The 20712-nt window shown below is 50.7% G+C and overlaps 1 protein-coding gene across 9 annotated transcripts in view; it reads right to left on the bottom strand.

Annotated features, from left to right (window-relative positions):
* The window catches only part of IGSF9B (immunoglobulin superfamily member 9B), a 47172-nt gene that overhangs the window by 14758 nt on the left and 11702 nt on the right, over window positions 1-20712 (bottom strand). For 8 of the 9 annotated variants that reach the window (XM_084782937.1, XM_084782942.1, XM_084782944.1 and 5 more), the window contains exons 3-17: window positions 19617-19763; window positions 14462-14613; window positions 14024-14141; window positions 12851-12992; window positions 12508-12653; window positions 9969-10111; window positions 9542-9682; window positions 9340-9456; window positions 8938-9088; window positions 7917-8040; window positions 5682-5857; window positions 4048-4274; window positions 3157-3241; window positions 951-1112; window positions 266-311 (exon numbers count right to left, since the gene is read on the bottom strand). In XM_084782937.1, the coding sequence (XP_084639063.1) occupies window positions 266-311; window positions 951-1112; window positions 3157-3241; window positions 4048-4274; window positions 5682-5857; window positions 7917-8040; window positions 8938-9088; window positions 9340-9456; window positions 9542-9682; window positions 9969-10111; window positions 12508-12653; window positions 12851-12992; window positions 14024-14141; window positions 14462-14613; window positions 19617-19763 (2077 nt within the window). The remainder of the gene's footprint in view (window positions 1-265; window positions 312-950; window positions 1113-3156; window positions 3242-4047; window positions 4275-5681; window positions 5858-7916; window positions 8041-8937; window positions 9089-9339; window positions 9457-9541; window positions 9683-9968; window positions 10112-12507; window positions 12654-12850; window positions 12993-14023; window positions 14142-14461; window positions 14614-19616; window positions 19764-20712) is intronic. The other variant, XM_084782938.1, reaches the window with a different exon arrangement.

Raw genomic sequence — 20712 nt, 5'->3', positions numbered from 1 at the left:
TATTAACACTGACTCTAGAAAAGCAAAGGACCAAAAAAAAAAAAAAAATCACAGAAATAATATCCGCAAGGCTAAACAAATAAGTCGAGAGCTTGAATTATCTGTACTACTCTCCCTTGATCCATGTGGGCAGCTTAAAATGGGCCTGGCCAAATCAGCAAACATGAAACACCTTAGGGAAATGGGGCCAACTAAAACTAATAGTTTACCTATGCCCAGCCTCCCCCCGCCACCTACAGACCACCCAACAGCCAGAGAAACTTACGGAGACTCAAGACTCTTCCTACAGTGAGTGATGGAGAGCGGAGGATCTGGAAGGGAAGGGGGGGGGAAAGGAAGAAGCCTGAGCCCCCAAAAGAAGAAGAAGAAGGAGGAAAAAAAAAAAAGCCTGGTACTCCATACCCCAGGTTTAACAGAGAGCCTGACATAAACCACAGAGGGAAAGGCTTCACGTGCCTGGTAGCTCTGTGTCCAGCTCAGAGACCCATGCAACCGCCAGGCCCTCTACCCCTCTAGCCCTGGCCCAGCCTATTCTCCCCAATACCCTTGCTCTCTGTTTTCCTCCCTTCAAATCAAGCCCCATTGGGCATGGAGGCACATGCCTCTAACCCAAGCTCTTGGGGGGCTCAGAAAAGAGAATCTCAGGCTTGAAGCAAGCCTGTGCTGTATAAGCAAGATCCTCTGTCAAAATAACAATAAAGAGGAGGATGGAGTTGGGTCCTGGAGGTAGGTAGGGAGGGATAAGATCAAAATACTTTCTATATATGTATGGAATTTTCCAGAAATGAACAAAAAAAAATTTTTTTAAATAAAATTCAATCCCACTGGCAGCTCTGCCTGCAAGATCCCAGTGTCTCTGTTTCCAGAGTAGAAATACCGCAAGTGGTCTGCCTGCTTCTTGCAGAGAGCACCTGACCTTGGCCAGGCAGGGAGAGCAGGTCAACACCTACCTTTTTTCCGCTTGAGTTTGCGCTTGCGCTGCTTGTTGACAAAGCAGGCAGCCAGAGTGCTGAAGAGGATGGCAGCCGCCAGGAAGCAAATGGTGGCCACTATCCCGGCCAACACTGGCCGGGCCAGCCCATCATCGGTCAGGTCCGGCTGTGGGAAGATGTCTGCAAGGAAGGTCAGAAACGCTCACGGCTCTTGTGGTTGCCAACGTGTTCTCCACCTACTCCGCCACCTGGTCCCTAAGGGGCTTTTCCCTCCAGCAGACAAGGCTGGGGTCATTTAATGAGTTTGGGGCAGCAGTGTAAAGAGAGTTAAGGAAGGGACAGACTATGGCAGTCAAGTAGCCTCCTCGTAGCTTAGAAAGAAGAAATGACACCCGCATTTCCCCTGTGAGAATAACCAGCAGTCGCCTACAGCTGTCATGTCCATCACTGCGAGTGCGGTAAAGCGCTTCCATGCATGTTATTTGGCCCTCCCAAGTAACCTTGTGAGCTGCACATAGACACCCCTTGCCCCCCCTGCCCCCCCATCTCTAAACAATGACACGAGTGACTGGCTCCCTGTCCTATCGGTACTCTAACAGGGGCACAGTGGTTCTGATTTCCAGTAAGGATTTCCTGCCTTCTCCTATGCCATCTATATGATTAAGACACCTTGGGGATAAAATTCTAAATCAGGGAGAGGAACTATTAGGATAGACTCTAGGCCCATCCATCTTCTAACTCCTCATAAGACAGGTTGGCAGCTTGCTACAGAAAGAACTAGTTCATCTTCGTCACCCAGGCTCTAGAAGCAGGCTGGAGCTGCAGAAAGGGTGGGATGGCCTCAGCTCTCACTTCCACAGTTAGAGAAAAAGCTACACCTCGTACCCGATCCACAGACCAGTGAGTGACAGAGCCAGGGCCAACTCACTGTACCGTACGCATAGGGCAGTGAGATCAGTAACCTGCATTCTTAAGGAACACCAAGGGAAAATACATTGTGATACGGCTGGCTGGTGTTCAAGGCCACGGCAGCAATGATAACGGATAAAATGGACACTGATGGGACCACAGACGTAGGAGAACTGGCTACAGGGGATGCTATTGCTAGAACAGTCTCGTTCCCCCATACAGGAACGCCTGACTAGGCATGCTTCCGTTACTTTTGGGAGCGAGGCACAAGGCTACTGAGTAAGAACAGTTCACAGGATTGAGCGCTCAAAACACTCAAGTTGTCTACTTTGGCTCTGGCTGGGATCTATTTTTCTATGTTCTTCCATCTCCCTGAAACTCTGCCCTGGAGAGAAGCCAAGACAGAAACAGCTGAGTTTTGCTGCCTATGGGAGACAACTTGATTTTACACAAACACCCCAGGGTACCTAACATACAAGACAAAAATCACACTTTCCTCTTCCCCATGTGCCCTTGGCTCCACTTCTCTTCTCCCTTTCTGCCCATATCAATGCTTTTGTAACTCTAAGAGGCTCCCTACAAGAGCTTTCTGGCCAAGACCCTTGTAACCTGATCCTAGGGGCCTAAGTACGTGCTACACCCACAGAAATGGTGCCTTGGCTGGCTTACTAAGCCAGAGCCTCTCCCATACCAAGGACACCACTTCCCTGAAGAGGGTTTCTGCTGTGTCTCAGGAACTCTGGAATAGAGAGAAGACATTTGGAAATGGGACCAGTGCCAAAAGAAAAAAGAAGAAGAAAAAAAAAGATAAATGGAGAAAATGCTAGGGAGTTGGTTTTATTTAGTCTGGGGGGAAAAAAAATCTAAGGAGAGGAAGGAAGGAAAACAACACCAAACAACAATTTTCCAAATAAAACCCACATAATTATAAGGAAGCCTATAATAGGCATCCAACAAACACTTGTTGACCTGCCGCATCTTCCCTCTAATTCAGGGTGCCCGCCCCATTACACAGCAGAGCTCAAGAACAAACAGGAAATGTTCAGCAAGCAGCACATGCTGACAAGATCTAGTGGATTTCCTTCCTCAGCTATCGCACATTAGCCCCACAGTGGGATAAAGCATCATGTGTCATGGGAACACAGATCTGTGGGGTTTCAGAAATGGTAGGGATGTACAAGGTTTCAACTAGACTCCTGCTGAAGTCTCCAACCCAGCCTGTCCTCCCAGATCAGCTGTTTCACAAAAGGACTCTTGGCGTGCCTCTGAGGCTTGTGCCCTGGTTGTTGTTAGACAATCTTGGAACCCAAAGTACCTGTGCTGGAGACACCGGCGATGTTGCTAGGCTCGCTGATCAGATCCTGCATGACAGCCAAAACCCGGAACTCGTACCAGGTATCCTACAAGCCAAGGAAAAGACACAGTCAGCTGAGGAGCTTAGGACCATCCAACCCTGTGCATGAGATCCACATAACAGGGTACCCAGAGTGCCAGTGTTTAATGGTGACGGTTCACATTGGGTGACGTTATAGTGTACATATTGCCACCTCTCTTGAAGCTATGGGCTACAAGCTATACACATGAGGCCACTGGATGACTGCAGAGACAGAAGCGTGATGTGTTAACACACAGCATCACGAAGAAATTCCATCTAGCCATAAAAAGCACCCAGAGAGGGGAAATGGTAGGATGGAGGTCTCTTCCAGCTATGAGACACCATTTTTCTCTCTCAAGAAAAAGAGGTGCTCCTGCTTTACAGATGTCAACCAGAAGAAAAAAAAAGAGGCAATGTGTTTTCTCCCTGGTCTCTGAATTATTAAAAGAAGAACCTTTCTTTTGGCTGGCCTAAAAGACAATCTTTCTAGGGCTTCCTCAGGCTACCCTGGCTGGAACCCAGGAAACGAGGCCTGGGATCTGAGGATCCCTACTAGTTTCTCCTTGCCTTCCCCTAGCTAGTATCTGTATTTGAGGGAAACAATCTGTATAGCACTGGTCCCCCATGCCACTAAGCTATCTCTGGTCCGGGGACCAATTCCAACCTGGTAGCAGACTAGAGAGAGCTCAAGACCACAGATAAGGAAGGCCTATGCAAGGCTTGACTCTATGCCCCTGAGGTGGGTGGGTCACATGATGCTCAGTAGCTTTACAAACAGTCATAACAATTCCAGCAACTGGGAATAAGAGGCAAGAAAACTACAGTCCCCACCTGTGACAGATCCTTGGCAAAAAAATCTCCATCAGTGCCCGGGATGGCATCATCTAGCATCTCCCAGCGTTCCCCAACTCGGAACTCCATGATATAGCGGTCGATGGGGAAGCTGTGGTTGGCAGGTGGGAGCCAGGACAGGAGCACACCCTGCTGGGTCCGGTTGGCTGTGAGGCACCTTGGTGGGGTCACCAGCACCAGAGGTTCTGGGGTTGTAACAGGGAATGCTACGGAAGGAAAAGGAAGAAGAAAGATGATGACCACAGACTCCTACTCCAATGTGGGAAGCAGAGAGCCTGATCAAGAATGAATTTGGTTCAGAGAGGCAAGGGAGTGGCACCTACAGTAGTAGCCCTCCTGGTGCTAGGAAAGAGAAGTGTAATGGGCCAGAGCTCTGTGACTCTTCTCAGAGTAAGACAACTGCAAGGTATTTAAGCACCTTCTCCAAAGGGAAGATGCAGAGGGCACCATAGAGAAGAGAGAAGAGCGTAGTGAAAAGCACAATCATGTGCCACACAACATCTCTGTCAGCAGCATCCCTGACGGTACCCCCACGAAGTGATGGCACTGAAAAACTCCTATCGGCTAGTAAGAGGGTATCCACTATAATATAGAGCAGCACGTTCCTCACACATCTGAGGTAACATTGGTATGAATAAATCTACAGCATGGCCGGTCATATAACGTGCAGCTGTGTAGAGTGCAGAATACGTGGCAATAGTAACACTCAACCATGCTGCAGGGTATGTTTTTTATAGCTACAGCATAGTCCAACAACAGAAAAGGTTCTGGTAGAAACAGCCCACTTCGTTCCACTAGCCTCGGCTCCATTGATCTAATGTTCACTGAATTTCTTGGTTGCGTCACTTTCTTGTGTGCCATACCATCTACCCAATGACCTCATTGCCGAATGGCACACTTCTCAGTGTGGAACATGCAGCTTCCTCTGATGGCTTCCCCACTGTTAGGAGGCACAATCATCTTTTACTCGCATCTCAAGAACTAGTATGATCTGCTCCCAACACATGAGTCACACTTTCTACTCCTTTGAGCTCAAATGAGGCCCAGGCCAGGCTTGATGGTACACACATTTATTTCCAACACTTGGGAGGCAGAGACAGGCAGATCTCTGCATCGAAGGCCAGGTTGGTCTACAAAGTGACTTCTAAGCCAGGTAGGGTTTTTTGAATAGTTGAGATCCTATTCAGAGGAACTTTAAAATTTGGGGTGTGCAGTTTACATCTGCTGTCCACAGGGCAGAAGGGGCGCTGAGAAGCGACTGCTTTCCAAGGCTGTCCTTGGACCCCAGAAGATATACAACTACAGTTGGATAGTGCGGAAGACTCTCTGTCCCCTTATAAAACTGCCAAACATGTCACTGACCCTTTCTATTCCATCCGAGGGTGCAATAGGAGTATTGGCCAAAATGTCATGACATGGGACCAGACAAATCTTACAAAAAAACATGTCAAATCCTTACTGGGAAGTAAAAGAAACCATTTCGGAGAGCAGTTAGTAGACGCTGGCACCCACTAAGGCCCTAATGTCAGTTCTAGCATTGTCAACCCCATTGCCCTTGGCCAGCTGAGATCTGCTAAGAAGTAGCCCCAATTCACACCAGCCCAGGGCCTCACCTAAAGTGTTCACAGTGACCACCTCACTGAAGGCGCTGCTTCCCAGCCTGTTCTGGGCCAGGACACTGAACTGGTACGCAGTCTCGGGCTCCAGGCTGTCTACCAGCAACCAGCTGGGGCCCGGTGGCACTGACAAGGACAGCCAGTCGTGGGGCCCAAACTGAGCCCGCTTCATCCTGGCCAAGAGAGAGAGAGAGAGAGAGGGGAGGGGATTGGGGAGAAGGGGTGGGGTGGGTCACACTGGAGAGAACGGCACGCATGCAAGGTCTTCAAGGAAAAGGCCGTGAGTGTACACGCATTCCCAGGTTCAAGGGCAGGAAGAGGGATAACCAAGGTGGGGTTACCTGCCCAACTCTGGCTGTGCCAACCTTCCTGGCACCAGGGCACACCCCACTGTGGTACCTCTCCAGTGAAAAGGGGTCGTCGGGTATAAATCATGCTGAAGATACTAGTCAGATTACCAATTGCATTGTGGGAGAATCCCACTCTAAGTGCTACGTTATAAATGGGCTCTGTCTTAATAGACTAGGGACACTGGAAATAAGAATGAACGGCTGGGCAATGCCATGATTAGAGGAGGAACTAGATGGCCTTGGCTGTCTGCCCTACCAGGGAGGGACAAAAGTGGGGCCCAGACTATCATAGGATGCTCCACTCAACCCACTCCGACTTAGGTCATCTGAGGACATCCAAGGCATGTAACAAAAAATGGCCAGAGGATTGTCCCGTGGCAGAACCAGGGCTCTTAAGGCACAGAAGGCTAGAAACCATAATCAAAGGAACAGTTACGATTGCAGAGAGTGAGGAGTGTAGGTATGAGGTTTTCTACTCTAAAGCCGCTCCCAATAGGCAAGGAAGCCACTGGCTGCAGGTGCAGTTCCAGATGACACCACAGGGAGGAGACATTGTGCCGGGCAACTGGTCCACTCTATTCCTCCCTGAATTGTACTCAACAGATGCCCACAGGTTCCTCTCTAGGTTTTAAGGCTCACTACAGCTACACCAGGTAAGCTGAATAATGTGAGCTGCGGCAAAAGGAAAAAGAAAGGGGAAAAAAAACAGCAGGAGCCGAATGTCTGTATCAATATAGTGAGTGAGGGTCTTTCAGAAAGAAGAGGAAGACCTTCTCTAGCGTGGCGACTGCCTTTCCCTGCCACAGCAAGTGAGCGGAGCGTGATAAAAAGTAACACCAATGAACAGCAGCGTGGAGCAGCACCACAGACAATGAGGAAAGCCCCCATGTGTGTGCAAACATCTGTCTGTCCATCCCCAAAGACAGCTCTGCCACACCAGATGTCACTTAATGACCCACACCTCTTGCAGCATCCCCTAGGCAGTGGGGCTGGGCGTCTTCCCCCATTCAGAGGAGCGCAGACAAGGAGTGGGAGATTGTTATGACTATAGCTCCTGCCATCCAGATATAGTTCACCCACTGGAGAACTCAAAACTCCCAGGATGCGCATTCACGCTGAGAACTGCTGGGGAAATGGAAGGGCCCCTCAAGCCCTCCCCCACCTGAGGCTACTGTCTGCAAAGCTGGAGGCTGTGGTCCCCAGCTCAGGACAGGAAGGAGTGTTAGGAACGAACAGCCCTACAGAGGTGGGAAGGAAGGGAGTGCCCCCTAAGCTCCTCTCCCCACTGGTCCAGGCCTTGGGGTCTTATTCTGGTCCACGCACGCGTGAGATCTACCTACCCTGAGGTTTGAGCAAGGATCTTAAGTCATTAGTCTGGTCAAAAACACGCATGGGAACAACGCGCACAGATGCTATAGAGAAAATACCGACAGGGCAGGGATGGGGGCACTGGTTCTCCTAACTAACTGGTACCTGGGCAAGGAACAAATTACGAAGTAGACTCTGCATCCCAGGTGCTATTCACAATGCCCTCAAGCTTGAGAGCCTAGAGAAAGAATGAGGTAAAACATGAAATGGGGGAGGGGCACTAAGAGAAACCAAAAAGAGACCAGAAGGGGCCACAACTTAACCCCAAGTCAGCATCCTAACCTCCAGGGTGGTAACATAAGGGTACACTGAGTCCCTTATAGACACCCCTAGCATCCTTAAGTACTCAATCACTGTCTGGCCCTCTTTGCCAGCTTCTGGCTGGCAAGTACAGATTCTAGCCTCCTTGGGCCTACCACCCACCCCAGGGTAGGCTAGCCTAGGGCAGCCTGGATGCCCTGAGTGGGGCAAAGGGAGGGAGAAGCAGAGAGCAAAGCATGCGGGGCTGACTCACAGAGGTCCGTACCAAACTGAGAATGTCTGCTCGTAGCCTCCATCATAGCCTGGCTCCCAGGACACATTGGCAGTTGTCATAGAGACCTGGACCCGGACACTGCCCGGGGCATGGGGACTGGTGCCTGGAGACCAAGGAAGAGAGCTCAGAGAAGAAGGAGCCAAGCCTATTTGCTAGGTCCTCAAAATCATCTTGTAGGAGATTCGGGAGACGACAGAGCATATAGCAGCAATACGCATCATAGGAAGTGGCAGCAGTGAGGACAGGATCCCAAGTCCAGCCTAGCCCTGCTGGGGACAGAGAGAAAAGCCCACCCACTACATAGGCTAGCGTAACTAGCAGGAACACAGGTGGGGGAAGAGGGGGGTGGGGGAGGGCGGCACAGGGTAAGTAAGGCAGAACTTTTCCCATCCTGACCAAATTCCCATGCCTCTTGTGAGGAAAAAAGCAAAACCATTCCCTTCATACCTTGGAAGAAACCAAAAACCACACCCCCTTACTAATCTCTAGCCACAAGAACCAGCCACGTTCCACACCACAGACAACAGTAGCCTCAGGTATGAGGTACGAAGGCTACGACGCTGGGCAGATCGGCCATGCACTTCCCTGAGAGACTGTGAGTGACCAGGTGCACACCACTTTATTAACAGACTAAGCTGGCAGTGAAACAGTCAGTGTTGGCCTTGGGTACAACTTTGGCTGCCAGGCCCCTAAGGGACAGGTTAGAAAAAGTGGGGGGTTGGGGGGGTGACAAGTCCTACCCAGTCAGAACAGGAAGTACTATTCACTTCCTACTGTCCCAGGCTATGGACACCAGCCTGATCCCAGGCAGCTCAGTGCTTGGTTGAGGGGCTACACGGTCTGATTCTCACTCATTCTCTTCCTGTCAGTTTCCACATGTCCGCCTTCCCCGATCCTCCCTGCCAGAGCCTCCTGAGGTCCAGGGTTTCAAGTTGTCACCCTCTCCCCCCCCCCCAGTCTGACTTAGGAAAGACCCCAGCTGGCCTACTCAACCACGTACCGATGACAGTGAGGTGCGTGCTGGCAGTGATGCTTGTGACCACATTGGTGGCAACACATTCCCACTCCCCGTGGTCCTCCTTACTCAGGGCACGAAACTGGAGACTCCCGCTGGGCAGGGCGTTGTGCTTGCTTCTGCTGGGCTTCCCTACCTTAGCCAAACAAGGGGCGGGGAAGAGGATGGGAGCAGGGATTCAGGTTAAGGGACCAGTGCTCACAACTCAGGAGTCTAAAGAGGATGAAGATGGTGGGGCGATCCCGGAGCCCATTGCCAATGCCCCGCCCCTGTCCTCTAGTGTTGCCTCCCCTCCTAACATCTGGCCTGTCCACACGGGTCCAAGTAGAACCACCACGGGATCTTCCATGCCTCCCCCACAGCGCAAGAGCTTCAGAGCCCAGGTACCTTCCTCCAGGTGATGACAGGGAAGGGGTCCCCTGCAGCTGCACAGGGGATGAGCAGCTCCCGGCCAGCCTCCTGCCTGTACTCCCAGCCAGGTAGCACCGTGAAATACGGGGGGTCCTAGTGGAAGCACAGAGACAGATGTGAAAGGTTGCCCGCACAAGACTGCCCACCACAGAGGCCACGTACAGTCCTGGGGACTCACCTTCAGGACAAGCCGTGCAGGGGCAGACTGGCCCATGGTCCCCAAAGTGTTGTAAGGCACACAGGTGTAAGTGCCAAGAGCCTCCTCTGTGGCCTCCTCGATTCGAATAGAGCCATCCTCCATCAAGGTCCAACCCAAGTTCTGCCAGACAGAGATGGAAGAGCAAGGAGCCATGGTCAAGACAGAGGAACTGCATCCCAGCCACTTCCAGGCAGGGTCTGAGAGGACAGAACAGCAGTTCAGCCAGTGCTGGCATCCCCTGTGGGCATGGAGCACAGCCAAACTCCTGCCAGACCATTGCTCTTTGTTTGCCTCGGTTTTCTTTAAGAGGAACAGGGCTGGCAGAGAACCAGAGCCCAGAGGCAGCATCTTTATTTTCAGAAGGATGCTCCCCATTCTGAATCCCCAGCATGCATTTCACTCATACCTTCTCTACCTGCAGCGGCCGGCCATCCTTATTCCACTTCACCACAGTAGCAGGTGGCTCGGCATCCACAGGACAGCGGATATAGCCATGGATTCCCACGGGCACATAGATGACAGGGGGCATGTTGAGGACACGGGCTGGGTCTGTGAAAAGGGGTAGTGTGGAGAAACATGAAAAGCCGGTGCCAGGAGCCAAGGCCACCATGGTTAAAAAGACCAACAGTCCCAGCCCTCTAACACTTAGAGGCTAGGGGCCACACACAGCAGGCTGGGGCAGGCTGCGTACATCTTTCATCTGTCCAAGTTACTATACTTTTAAGACCCTTAAGACGTTGAAGAATGCTCAGAGGCACTCAGAGGCACATTTGAAACTGCCCTGGTCTTCAGAATTTGGAAATGACTCTCACACCAGACTTTAGCCCAGCCCTGCCAAGCCAATAATGACCATGCATTTCTCCAGCTATTTTGGCTCCTGAAGTTTCTTGGGAGTAAGCAGTCAATTAATCCACATCCTAAACCAAAAAGAGCAATGTCAGTTCTACGCACGATGCGTCCCCAGTATAACGGTAGGTATTTCTTCTGCTGGGTGTCTGGGCTCCCTTGGCCTCTGTACTGCACCTGACTCTGCAGTTAAAGGTAAAAAAAAATTCTATCATGGCCCCAGGACAGATGACAGGAGGCCTGTAGCCCTTGTGCTGGAAATTTAGGCACCTCTTCTCATTTCTCCCCAGGACCCCTAGGGCTACAAAGGCGAAAGATCCAGAGCTGGGAAGGCTGTGATGAATGAGCTGACACCTTTTAAGCATTCTGAGCTCTTCAGAGAACAGCCTTACATAAATACCAGGCCGAGTTATATATTTAGATGTAGCTTCCTACTTTGGTATGATAGTCTTTTTTTTTTTTTAATTCCTCCAAGGTTTTCAAAGGGTTTATGAATGAGAAATACTCTGAACACTGCTTTTTAGCAGAAATAAAGATCCTTGTCTCACCCACCTATAAATCTCAGCTCCCTGGATTCTCTTTGAAGGGAGGAAGAAGGTTAAAAAAAAAAAAAGGGACGAGTGGGAGTGGGTGGCGGGGCTGAGGAGAGCCAGCGAAACCAAACCGCCTCTGCAAGAGAACAGTGGCCCACGGCTCCAAGGATGGAGCCTTCATCTCAGTTGGTTCGGCATCCTTCGGAAGGCAGATCCCTGTGGGCCTGCTCACTCCGGCATCATCCCTGCCTTCTAGCTCATGTGGCACTGCCTGCTTCCAGCCTAGAGGGAGAGGCACGCCTGCAAGGTGAAGCGGACCTTTCCTGTATCCCTTTCCTCTCCAGTGCTGCTTGAACGCACCCAGTCTCCTGCTTTTCCTGCTTTAGGTCTAGGTAGGAAGTTACACCCAGTATCCTGGGCTCCCCAGCTCATGAAAGTCCGGAACTTCCAGCACAGCATGCTACAAACCCTTGTGAGTTGTCAGCAGTGCAAGAGAACGGAGGCCGTTGCTTCCACCAGCAAAGCTATCCCACAGAAATGAGAAAGCACGCACCATGAGGAACGAAGTGGGACACCGCAAACCCAACTGAGCTCCGCCCGTCTTACCTTACCCATTCACAGAAGACCCAAGCAAACACTCAGACCTGTGCAGCCAGCAGGGAGAGCTCCCAAGGCTGCCAACTGTTCCTCTACTTGTCCTCAGCTCAGAGGCTGCCTTACATCACCACACTACACTGTTTACCCCTGCCTCTCTATATCCTCGGGTGTAAGTAATTCTCCCACACCAGCATTCTAATAATGGAGGCCTGTCACCTATAGCAACAACCTGCAGCCTTTGTTGCCCGAGTGACAGGGCTATCCATGAGCCAAAAGGAAGACATTAATCTTCAATACCCATCTTCCCATCTCACTGGACCGCAATATCCAGCTTGTCACGGGCTGGGAAAGCAACACAGGGCACCCAAGTATTATTACTAGGTAGAATCTCAGGCTCGCTCAGAAGCCCTTTATGGGTCTGGCTAAATATCATCTCTTTCTTTTGAGTCTCACAGTCCCAGAGCAAAGGGAGTAGGTAGCCAGAAGGAGCCAGGTGTGGAAGCAGACCAACTCACCCAGGAAGGGCCAGTGCGCAATGTCCATGTGTGGAAAGGCAGAGTGCAACTGGCAGAGGAACTAAGCCTGCATCCTGAGACACCCAGGAAAATGTGCCTAGCCTAGCAGCAATTAGTTCAAGGTCCAGGTATAAACCAGTACTCGATAACATAAGGACCACCATTCTGAACAGTGAATGCTCAGAGCTAAGGTCCGTTTATCCTTGAACCTGACCTAAGCTCGAATCAATGAACTGGCTAATAGCCAGTGATGGCCAGCCCGCAGAAGACAGCTGCCAATATCAGTTCACCCTATTGGCCAGGCTGGTCATGGCCTCCCCTGAAGCCGTTCGTACATATTCTCTCAGCTGATCCTGTAGTCCTCAGAAACATATTGGGTCCTCAACATCCAATCTAGCTAGTACACTTTGCACCTACGAGAATACCCAGAACCCTCTCCCTCACCCCTACTCACACTGCACAGTCAGGTATGCTGAGGCAGAGGGGGAGCGCCCCAGGCTGTTGCTAGGGACACAGGTATACTTCCCAGCATCCTCTGGCTTCACTCGGAAGATGATCAGCGTCCCATCAATCAGGATCCGCACCCTTAGCTTCAGGTCACTGCAAAACAGTGACAAGCAGACAAAGAGATGAGGGACCACTGGCAGAAATTTACAAGCAAGGTAGCACTAAGTCCCTTAACCTCCCCTAGAGGCAGCAAGGAAACTTTGGGTTCCCAGGCACTGCCGGGACCCCTCCCTCAAGGCAGGGGCCTGTGGGGACCCATGTGAGAGGGTTGGAGCAGGGGTGCTGCTCACTTCTGGAAGTAGACGTTCTCATCCTGCCAGTACCAGGTGTAGGTGAGGTTGCCGGGATACGCCTCTGCCCTGCAGGTAAGCAGAGCATCCTGGGAGATGTTGACGGTGATGTTCTCAGGAGGGGAAACAATGAAGGGAGGCCCTGGGGGAGAACAGGGAATAAACATCACCTCTCCTGACGGGGAGGGCTACCACGCCAGGGCTCCCAGGAAGCTCTAGGATGCTCAAGATGGGGTATCTGGGCAGCAGAGATGCTTCCAGATGCTGTGAAGTTCAGGTACCCACTCTATACCACATCCCCAGCTGCTTCATGATTTGCAGAGCAGCCATCTATAACCTCCACCCCCCTTTCCTGCCCAATGCTCTCCAACAGAGCTCAGAAGGTGCAAGGCCTGATCTTGTCCTGAAGGAGCCAGAGCCTTGTACTGTTCCTCCAGACAGAGGTTCAGAAGGCCACGCAGGAGAGGAGGCTGGGGAGCAGAGAGGCAGAATCCAGCAAATCTGGGGACTATTTAGCCAGACCTCAGCGGAGCTGGGCTTTGGCCCTCCCATAGGAGATATGCTGCTTCCCACGGTGTGCCTCCGCTCCTGGGGAGCTCTCAGAGGCCACAGGACAGAGTGTCATCACAGTCGCCATGCCCTAAACCCCCGCTGTCACCCCAGCACGCAGAGGGTGGGAAGGCAGAGAGCCCACCCTGACACCCTGCCCATCTTGGGCAGTGAACGCTCAGCCCTTTTCAAGGCACTCTGGCCAACATCTCACAGCTGACTGCAGAACACAGTTCTAATCAATGTCCCTGATGTTGCTTAAACGTCAGGGGCTTTGACTATAGCTCTATCTTTACATATTGATGCTGTCACTGACAGATAGATGACCCAAGGGTGTCTCCCCCTCTGAGGAAAGTGAAGACGTGGCAGGAATGCACTCTCAACAGGAAATCAAAAATGGCTCGCCATGGTCCCTGTCTCCCTGCCACACCAGCTGACCAAGGTGAGAGACACAGAAAGTGATATATATGAGACAGTCCCCACCCACCTCCTCTACCCGGCTCCCCTCCCCTACCCCCCCCCCTTGGGCAGGCTGTGCCATGAGAAAACATTCTCCATGGTTCAGCAGGCCTGGAAACCTCCTGCCAAGCTCTAGGGATAAAGAGGCTGAAAAAGTCCCCCTACCTTGAACAAGCAGGTGGGTTGTGTGCACAGCCTCACCCTGGATGCTATACGCTCGACAGGTGTAGGCGCCTCTGTCTTCCCGACTGACTGATGTCACCGTCAAGCTACCGTCACTCACCTGGGGGCACAGAAAGAGTGCAGCATCAACCTGTGGGCCTCACTAGCATGTCTCCTAAGCAAAGAGGTGAGTTCTGAGAGGCTGGAGATGGCCTCGGGGACTCGCTGGACAGGGACAGGGAGGATAACAGCCTTCTTGTTCATCTCCCTACAAGAGGCAGCAGAATGCCTTCAGTCGAGTTGAGCCATTAATTTGCCTGCCTCCACCCTGGGCCTGTACACAGAGCATCAGTGGTCATTAGATGGGAGATAGGCAGGGGTGGGGGTCAGAGGAGAGACCAAGAAGAGAGACTGTGGTACCCAGGTGAGAGCTGCACTCACCTGGTACTTTCCACTAGCACCGAGGAGGGTCCCTTCCTTGAGCCAGGTGACGATGGGCTTAGGGTTCCCAAAAGCAGTGCACGTCATGGTAATACTTCCACCTTCCTTGGCCTCGATGTATTGGGGGGGTGTTTCTGTAAAGGTGGGAGGGGCTGCAAAGGACACCAGGAAAGTGAGAGGCGACCCCCATGCACCTGCGCAGAGCTCTGCCGCATGCAAGGACAACAGAACAAAGTGGGCAGAAACTACTCTCCGGTATATCGCAGGAGTAGGGAGACCTAGGACTGACCTACTGATGCCCGGCAGGTGTGAGTAGCAGCCCATCCCGTTTGGATTACGAGCTTTTAAGAGAATCAGCACCTTTTGCCTGAGCTGCTTGCAGAGACAATGCGGGCAACTTTGGACCTACGCTCCGGCTGGCCAGCTACAAATTCTCCATTCATCTGGCTGAACTTAGCTTCAGTAAAGCTTCCCACCGGGCTAGGAACAGGACATAAACAAGAATCTCTCCAGGATTATCACACTGCACAGGGGCTCCTGAGTGCCCCAGGTCCACCAAGCCCATCATTTGCTGATTTCCTGACTGAGTGCCATCAAAGCCTAATGCCTGTCCCAGGCTAAGGACGCAGTCTTACCGTTACCTCATTCTGTAGGTTAAAAAAACAAAAAACAAAAAACAAACAATAAAAACCTCCCACCTGCCTGCCTCCTCTTTGACTCCAGTGGATAAAGCTGAGTAGTGAATTCTGCGGGCTACCACTTTCTTAATTCTTCCCTGATTACGTGCAGTAGTCATCTCCCAAGCACTGAAGGTGTGATTAACACTCTATCCTGTTTGGATAATCGGCTTTTAAGAAATTCAGCCCTCCTTTGCCTGAGCTGCTTGCAGAGACAATCCGGTCAGGCATTAACCTCTTGGACTACTGGTTCCATGGTCTTCCAAAATGGCTGTTTTGAATACCAACACCAACACCAATGGTACCAGGGTAGGCCATTCTGGGTTCCTCACAAGCACCCAAGTTCAAGTACTAGCCTGCCATATAATCTCAAGCAGGTCCCTCAGACTCTCTGGGCTTTATCTACATCCTCTGCCCTCTGGAATTGATGTAGGGGATAAATGACATAAGGATTATGGATGATCTTGTAAAACCTGCAGGCAAATGTTTACAGCAAACTGACTGCTCTGCCATCACTACTGTTGTTGTCGTCATTCCTAGGGGCTTTGGTCTGAAGACAAAGAACAAGCTTCAGAAAGGGTCCTTCCTGCCCCCTGTAGCCATGCTCCCAGCGTCAGTCGGTCAGAAGGTACTAGGATTGGCTCCTGCCTGCGCCAGCTTCCTGTCCCCGACACTTTCTCCTGCTGACTCAAACAACACAGGTCTTCTGTGCCTCCCTGTGCAAGAACTTCCAACCTCAACACCGTCCATTTGAAGAGCTCTTGCGTTAGCCTGGAACTCTATATCCAGACCCCATTTCTGTGCCCCATCTGAGCATGTGTCTTTTCCTGGTGACACCAAATACTCAGATCTCCTGCACTTCCTGGAATGCAGCGTGTTCAACAAACATTTCGTGAATGGAAGGCCGGTGAATGAAATAAGTGAATGAAGGCCTACAGCATACACATCCATAGTCTAATACAAATGCAAGTACACACACCCTCTTAGAAGCAAGACCACGCAGGGCCACCTTGGCCACCAGTCTCCAGCACCCATAGCTGCTGGGTACACAGGGACATTTGGAACTACACATAAAATACACATCCTCGAGAAAACCAGTGTTCAGAAGGACACTAAACGCAATGATGACGGGGCCCTCCCAAGTCCTTGTAAATCTGTCCAGGGATTGCAGCCTCTAGACACTGAGAATGTGTACTAGTGCCAGAGCCCACACCCACCCACCCTGCCCCCGAAAGTCAGTTAACTCAAGCACAGCCTCTATTACCTCTAGTGTCAAGCTTAAAAGAAAAGATAATAAATTAAATTATGTCCTGAAGTGACAAATTAATTACTAATTACATAATTACTTTATTATTTAGGTGCTAATCAGGAAAGTACATTGAACAATTTCAAGTTTTCAGGAAAATAATGGTTTGACTCTCAATTATTTACTGAATTAGGTGTTAGCTTGCCAGCTGCATTTCGAGGCTTAATTCCTCCTGCAAGCGCCCTATAATTAATAGCACAGGTTAGAAATAAGCTGGTCTCTCCTCCAAGCCATAAACCAGACCTACAGCAAGACTTGGCTTGGGCTGTGGAGGTATTTTGCATGTGATAAAGAAATGACTGGGATTGTTTCTACCCAACCAGTCTTCAAAGAAAACACAGGGGGAAAATGAGAACATTTGTTGTAACTCTTATTTTTGCACTGGCCTTTCTCCTTTGAAAGGTGCCCGTCACCAAATGCCTGACACTATACATCATACTCTGGATGTGACAAAGGAATGGCACCGGCCTCCTTCCATCCAGAATGGAAATATTTACACAGGAAGAAATTCTGGAAGAGAGGAAATGGGGGAGCTGAGAGAAGGCGCTCTCTCTCTCTCTCTCTCTCTCTCTCTCTGCTCATGGGTAATAGGAACTAGACTCTGCTAAGGCCTGGTTCTCAGACATGGAGCAAATGGTTGCTCAGACTCAGTGCTCTGCCCAGCACTAGTGTGTCCACAGCCTACCTGCCCTCCATCTGTAAAGGCGCTCACCTCCTTCGGACTTGCAGATTCACTTGTTCCCTCTAGTGAAGGATCCTCACCACCTTACTCCCTGCTCTTGCCTAAGTCTCTCTCTGGACAGGATTCTGGACATAGGCCATGCCCTCTGAGAGGCTTTCCCTCCTTGGTGCTCCCAAAGGCACAAGGCAGATCATTTCTTAACATGATTGGAAAACTTAAATACTAGGGTTGGGTCATGTGCCCTGCCTGATATCCAGAGCCTGCCACCGAGAGGACATCAGGAAATATGCCTCCTTGTATGGATAATTTTGGGTAGATTCAAAAGGATTTTTATTTGTTTATTTGTTTTGGAGTTTGGGGACTTGTTTTTTGTTTTGTTTTGTTTGTTTTTTGTTTTGAGGGGGTTTTTGGGTTTTTTGTTTTGTTTTGTTTTGTTTTGTTTTTCAAGACAGGGTCTCTCTGTGTTAGCCTTGGCTGTCCTGGACTCACTTTGTAGACCAGGCTGGCCTCAAACTCGCAGCGATCTGCCTGCCTCTGCCTCCCTGTGCTGAGATTAAAGGCGTGCACCACCACACCTGGCCAAAAGGATTTTTAAAGGACCAAAGTCCTCAGTGCCTTCTAACCAGCTATCCCTGCCACCCACGTTTGGATCTGCTTGCCCTTTCCCCACTGTGAACAATGTGGCTGCTGTCTTACCCATAACTGCCCTTGGATAATTTGTGCCCAAGGCACAATCTCACATAGCAGCCACAGAACCTTGGAACACCCTACAAAGTGACTCTGAGGAAACTGAAACTCAGAGAGATGACCCAACGAGCCCCAGTGACTTAATACGCAGTGGGTTCAGGAAAAGAGCCACATCTTTGGCGGACCTCGGTCCACATCTCTTCCACCCTGAGAAATTAACAAAGCCTGAGTCCTCACTTCATGCAAACAAAGACAATACCCGGCAGAACACAAGTTCCCCACGACTCCACCTCCCTGAACATGATTCTTGGCTGCGTAGCTGGTGTCTGGGTTCCCAGAATAGACACTATCAATCAGGATGATGGGAGAGATAGGCCACACCTCAAGGCAGTGTCAGGCAGTAGGAAAAGGCACAGAAGGGAGAGGGGGAAAAAAGAAAGAAAAAAAAAAAAAAAGGAAGCGATGATGCAGAATCTCCTGGCTTGGCGCTCAATCTTGAAAGGCCTGAGCAGCAAAATCTACCTTCAGAGTTATGATTCGCTTGGGTTCCTATGAGAGGAGTTTTCCCTGTGCACACAACAACTAGCTCAAGTGGTCACGCCAAAGCGGGCTGACACTGGAGAAAAGCCACACAAGATTTAAAATCTGCCTTCAACAGTAGGGAACAGCAAGCATGTAGTGACTACCCCACCTCTGACCTGGAGCCGCCAACTTGAAAGTGTCCTGCACTATAGGCCAGCAGCACTCTTAATAAAACAATCTCTTCTGGGGCTCAGAACATAAATATCTCTGGTACAACACGTGCCTGGCCTGCCCAAGACCTTGGGTTTGATTCCCAACTCTGGAAAAGAAAAATATTTATTTCTTAAGAAAAAACTAAAATACTCTGTTCTCCCCAGACTCTGGACAGGCTCCCAGAACCAGAAAGAGAAGGAGTCTCTCCCAACCCTAGTGAAAGGGAAACATAACCATTCTTCAAAAAAAAAAAAAATCTCAAGAGAAATTTCTAGTCTAGGAACATCGATTCTTCTTTTCTGGCCACAGCATTTATAACCCCAGACTTATGCCGAAGGCAGCACATCTCAGCATGTATGCTATTAAAGCCTCACCCTATGTGAAGACCCTCAGACCACTGCCACTGTGAACCTAGGACACCCCAGCCTAGACCAAGCATAGAGCTCAGCAAGCTCACCCAGGCCTCCCTGCCCTAGTCAGGCACACGAAAAGCATCTGTGCATAGCACAATCCATTTAACGTGAGCTATAAATAACTGACAGCCATTAAAACGGTTCCTCTTCCCAGGATTCTCACATTTTATTAGCTGGTAAACCCTGTTCAAGCAGGAAATGGGTCTGGGTTTACTCAACATTATTTACCTATCACCCAGTGTAGGGCTAGGAACACAAGACCCTTGGTACTTATTACCCAAATAAAAAGTGGGCAACCTAGAAAGATTCATGCTGAGAGTCAAAGAACTCCACCTGAGAAGAGACACTACCTGAGCTAACAGTCATCAGAGGCTGAGAAATAACATCAACACTGACCAGTTCAAAGCCCCTGATTCCCAGAAGCAGATTTCTTCCTCGGAGGAACTCTGATGTCACCCTGCACATTGGAGACCTGCTGTTTCCATGCCTGCTACTGACCCATGAATGCCAGGAATACTTCTAAGGGGTGTTAAGGAGACACCAACCAAGATCTTATGGGGCACGGCTTATTGGGGTCCTATTAGTAGAGGGGCTTCCTCCAGCGTAGGCCCCAGAGGCCATCTTCCTTGGCTATTCCCAAGAGACATTTACGCACCGTTAATGGTGAGATGGACCCAGCTGCCGTTGTGGAATGTGTCATACTGCTGGTCCAGCATGAGTACTTTGCACTCGTACCAGCCCTGGTCCTCAGAGCGCACCTGCTCCAGCCGCAGAGAAGCTTTATCGTGAAGACTGGCCCGGCCTGCGGGAACACAGCAGACAAAGCCCAGTGAGTGAGCCATCAGGCCAAGCCATGAAGGCAAATCTATCACCTCTCTCACTCTTCCAGCCAAAGGCAAACCTTCAGACCACTTTCCATGGCAGTGTACCAAACTGGCATTCGGCACCTACTATAGGCAACAGGTGACAAAGCACAAGCAAACTGCCTTGATGATGGAGCCACTGCCCTTCCCCAAATGGCCCTGCACCAGCCTACAAGGGCAGCTTGCTGTGTGTGGCACTGACAAGAGCCTCTGCTCCTTCAAATATGCCCATTCTTTTGGAGATATAGGTCAAAAGAAAGGTACAATGGGCACAGAGATGAGAAGAGAGAGAAGGATGTAGAGATAGAATGAGGGAGCCCAGCAGGACTCAGACTATCCTCATCTCAGCAGGGTACCAAGGACTTGTCTGTCCCAGCTCCCTTCTATCTGGCTTCCCTGAGCAGGCAGAGGGAAGACAGGCCAGGGCCAGATGCTTGGCCCCTCCCATTCATGCTACCCATACCAAGTTGAAACATCCTCCACAAAGACCAACCTAGAAGGGGCAGGCAAGGCAAGGGTGGGCAGCTCTTCCTTAGCCACCTCTGTGACACGCAGGGCATACTAGAGTCCCTGCCCACGCTGCAGTGGCCAAGGCAGCCCAGAGACCCCTCTAGCCCACGTTCATCGAAACCCAAACCACTAGGCCTCTGTTTGCCTCCCTGCCTCAGAGTCAAGCCTCCCTTGTAGGAACGCTGATGCCGCTCAACGTCAATCCTGGGCAAAAGGAGGGTGAGAGACACCAGCTCAGAAGAAAGCCAACCAGGAAAGGGCCTGGCACAGTGGTACAGGCCTGTTATCCCAGCTGCTCAAGAGGCGCTGAGGCATGGGGAATGTGAGTAAAAAGCCGAATGGGCAATGTAGTGAGACCCTGCCCACAGAGACTGGGGT

Source organism: Acomys minous (assembly GCF_964271855.1).
Source record: "Acomys minous genome assembly, chromosome: 5".
NCBI classification, from domain to species: Eukaryota; Metazoa; Chordata; class Mammalia; order Rodentia; family Muridae; genus Acomys; species Acomys minous.
This window is presented reverse-complemented; position numbering and strand designations above follow the sequence as displayed.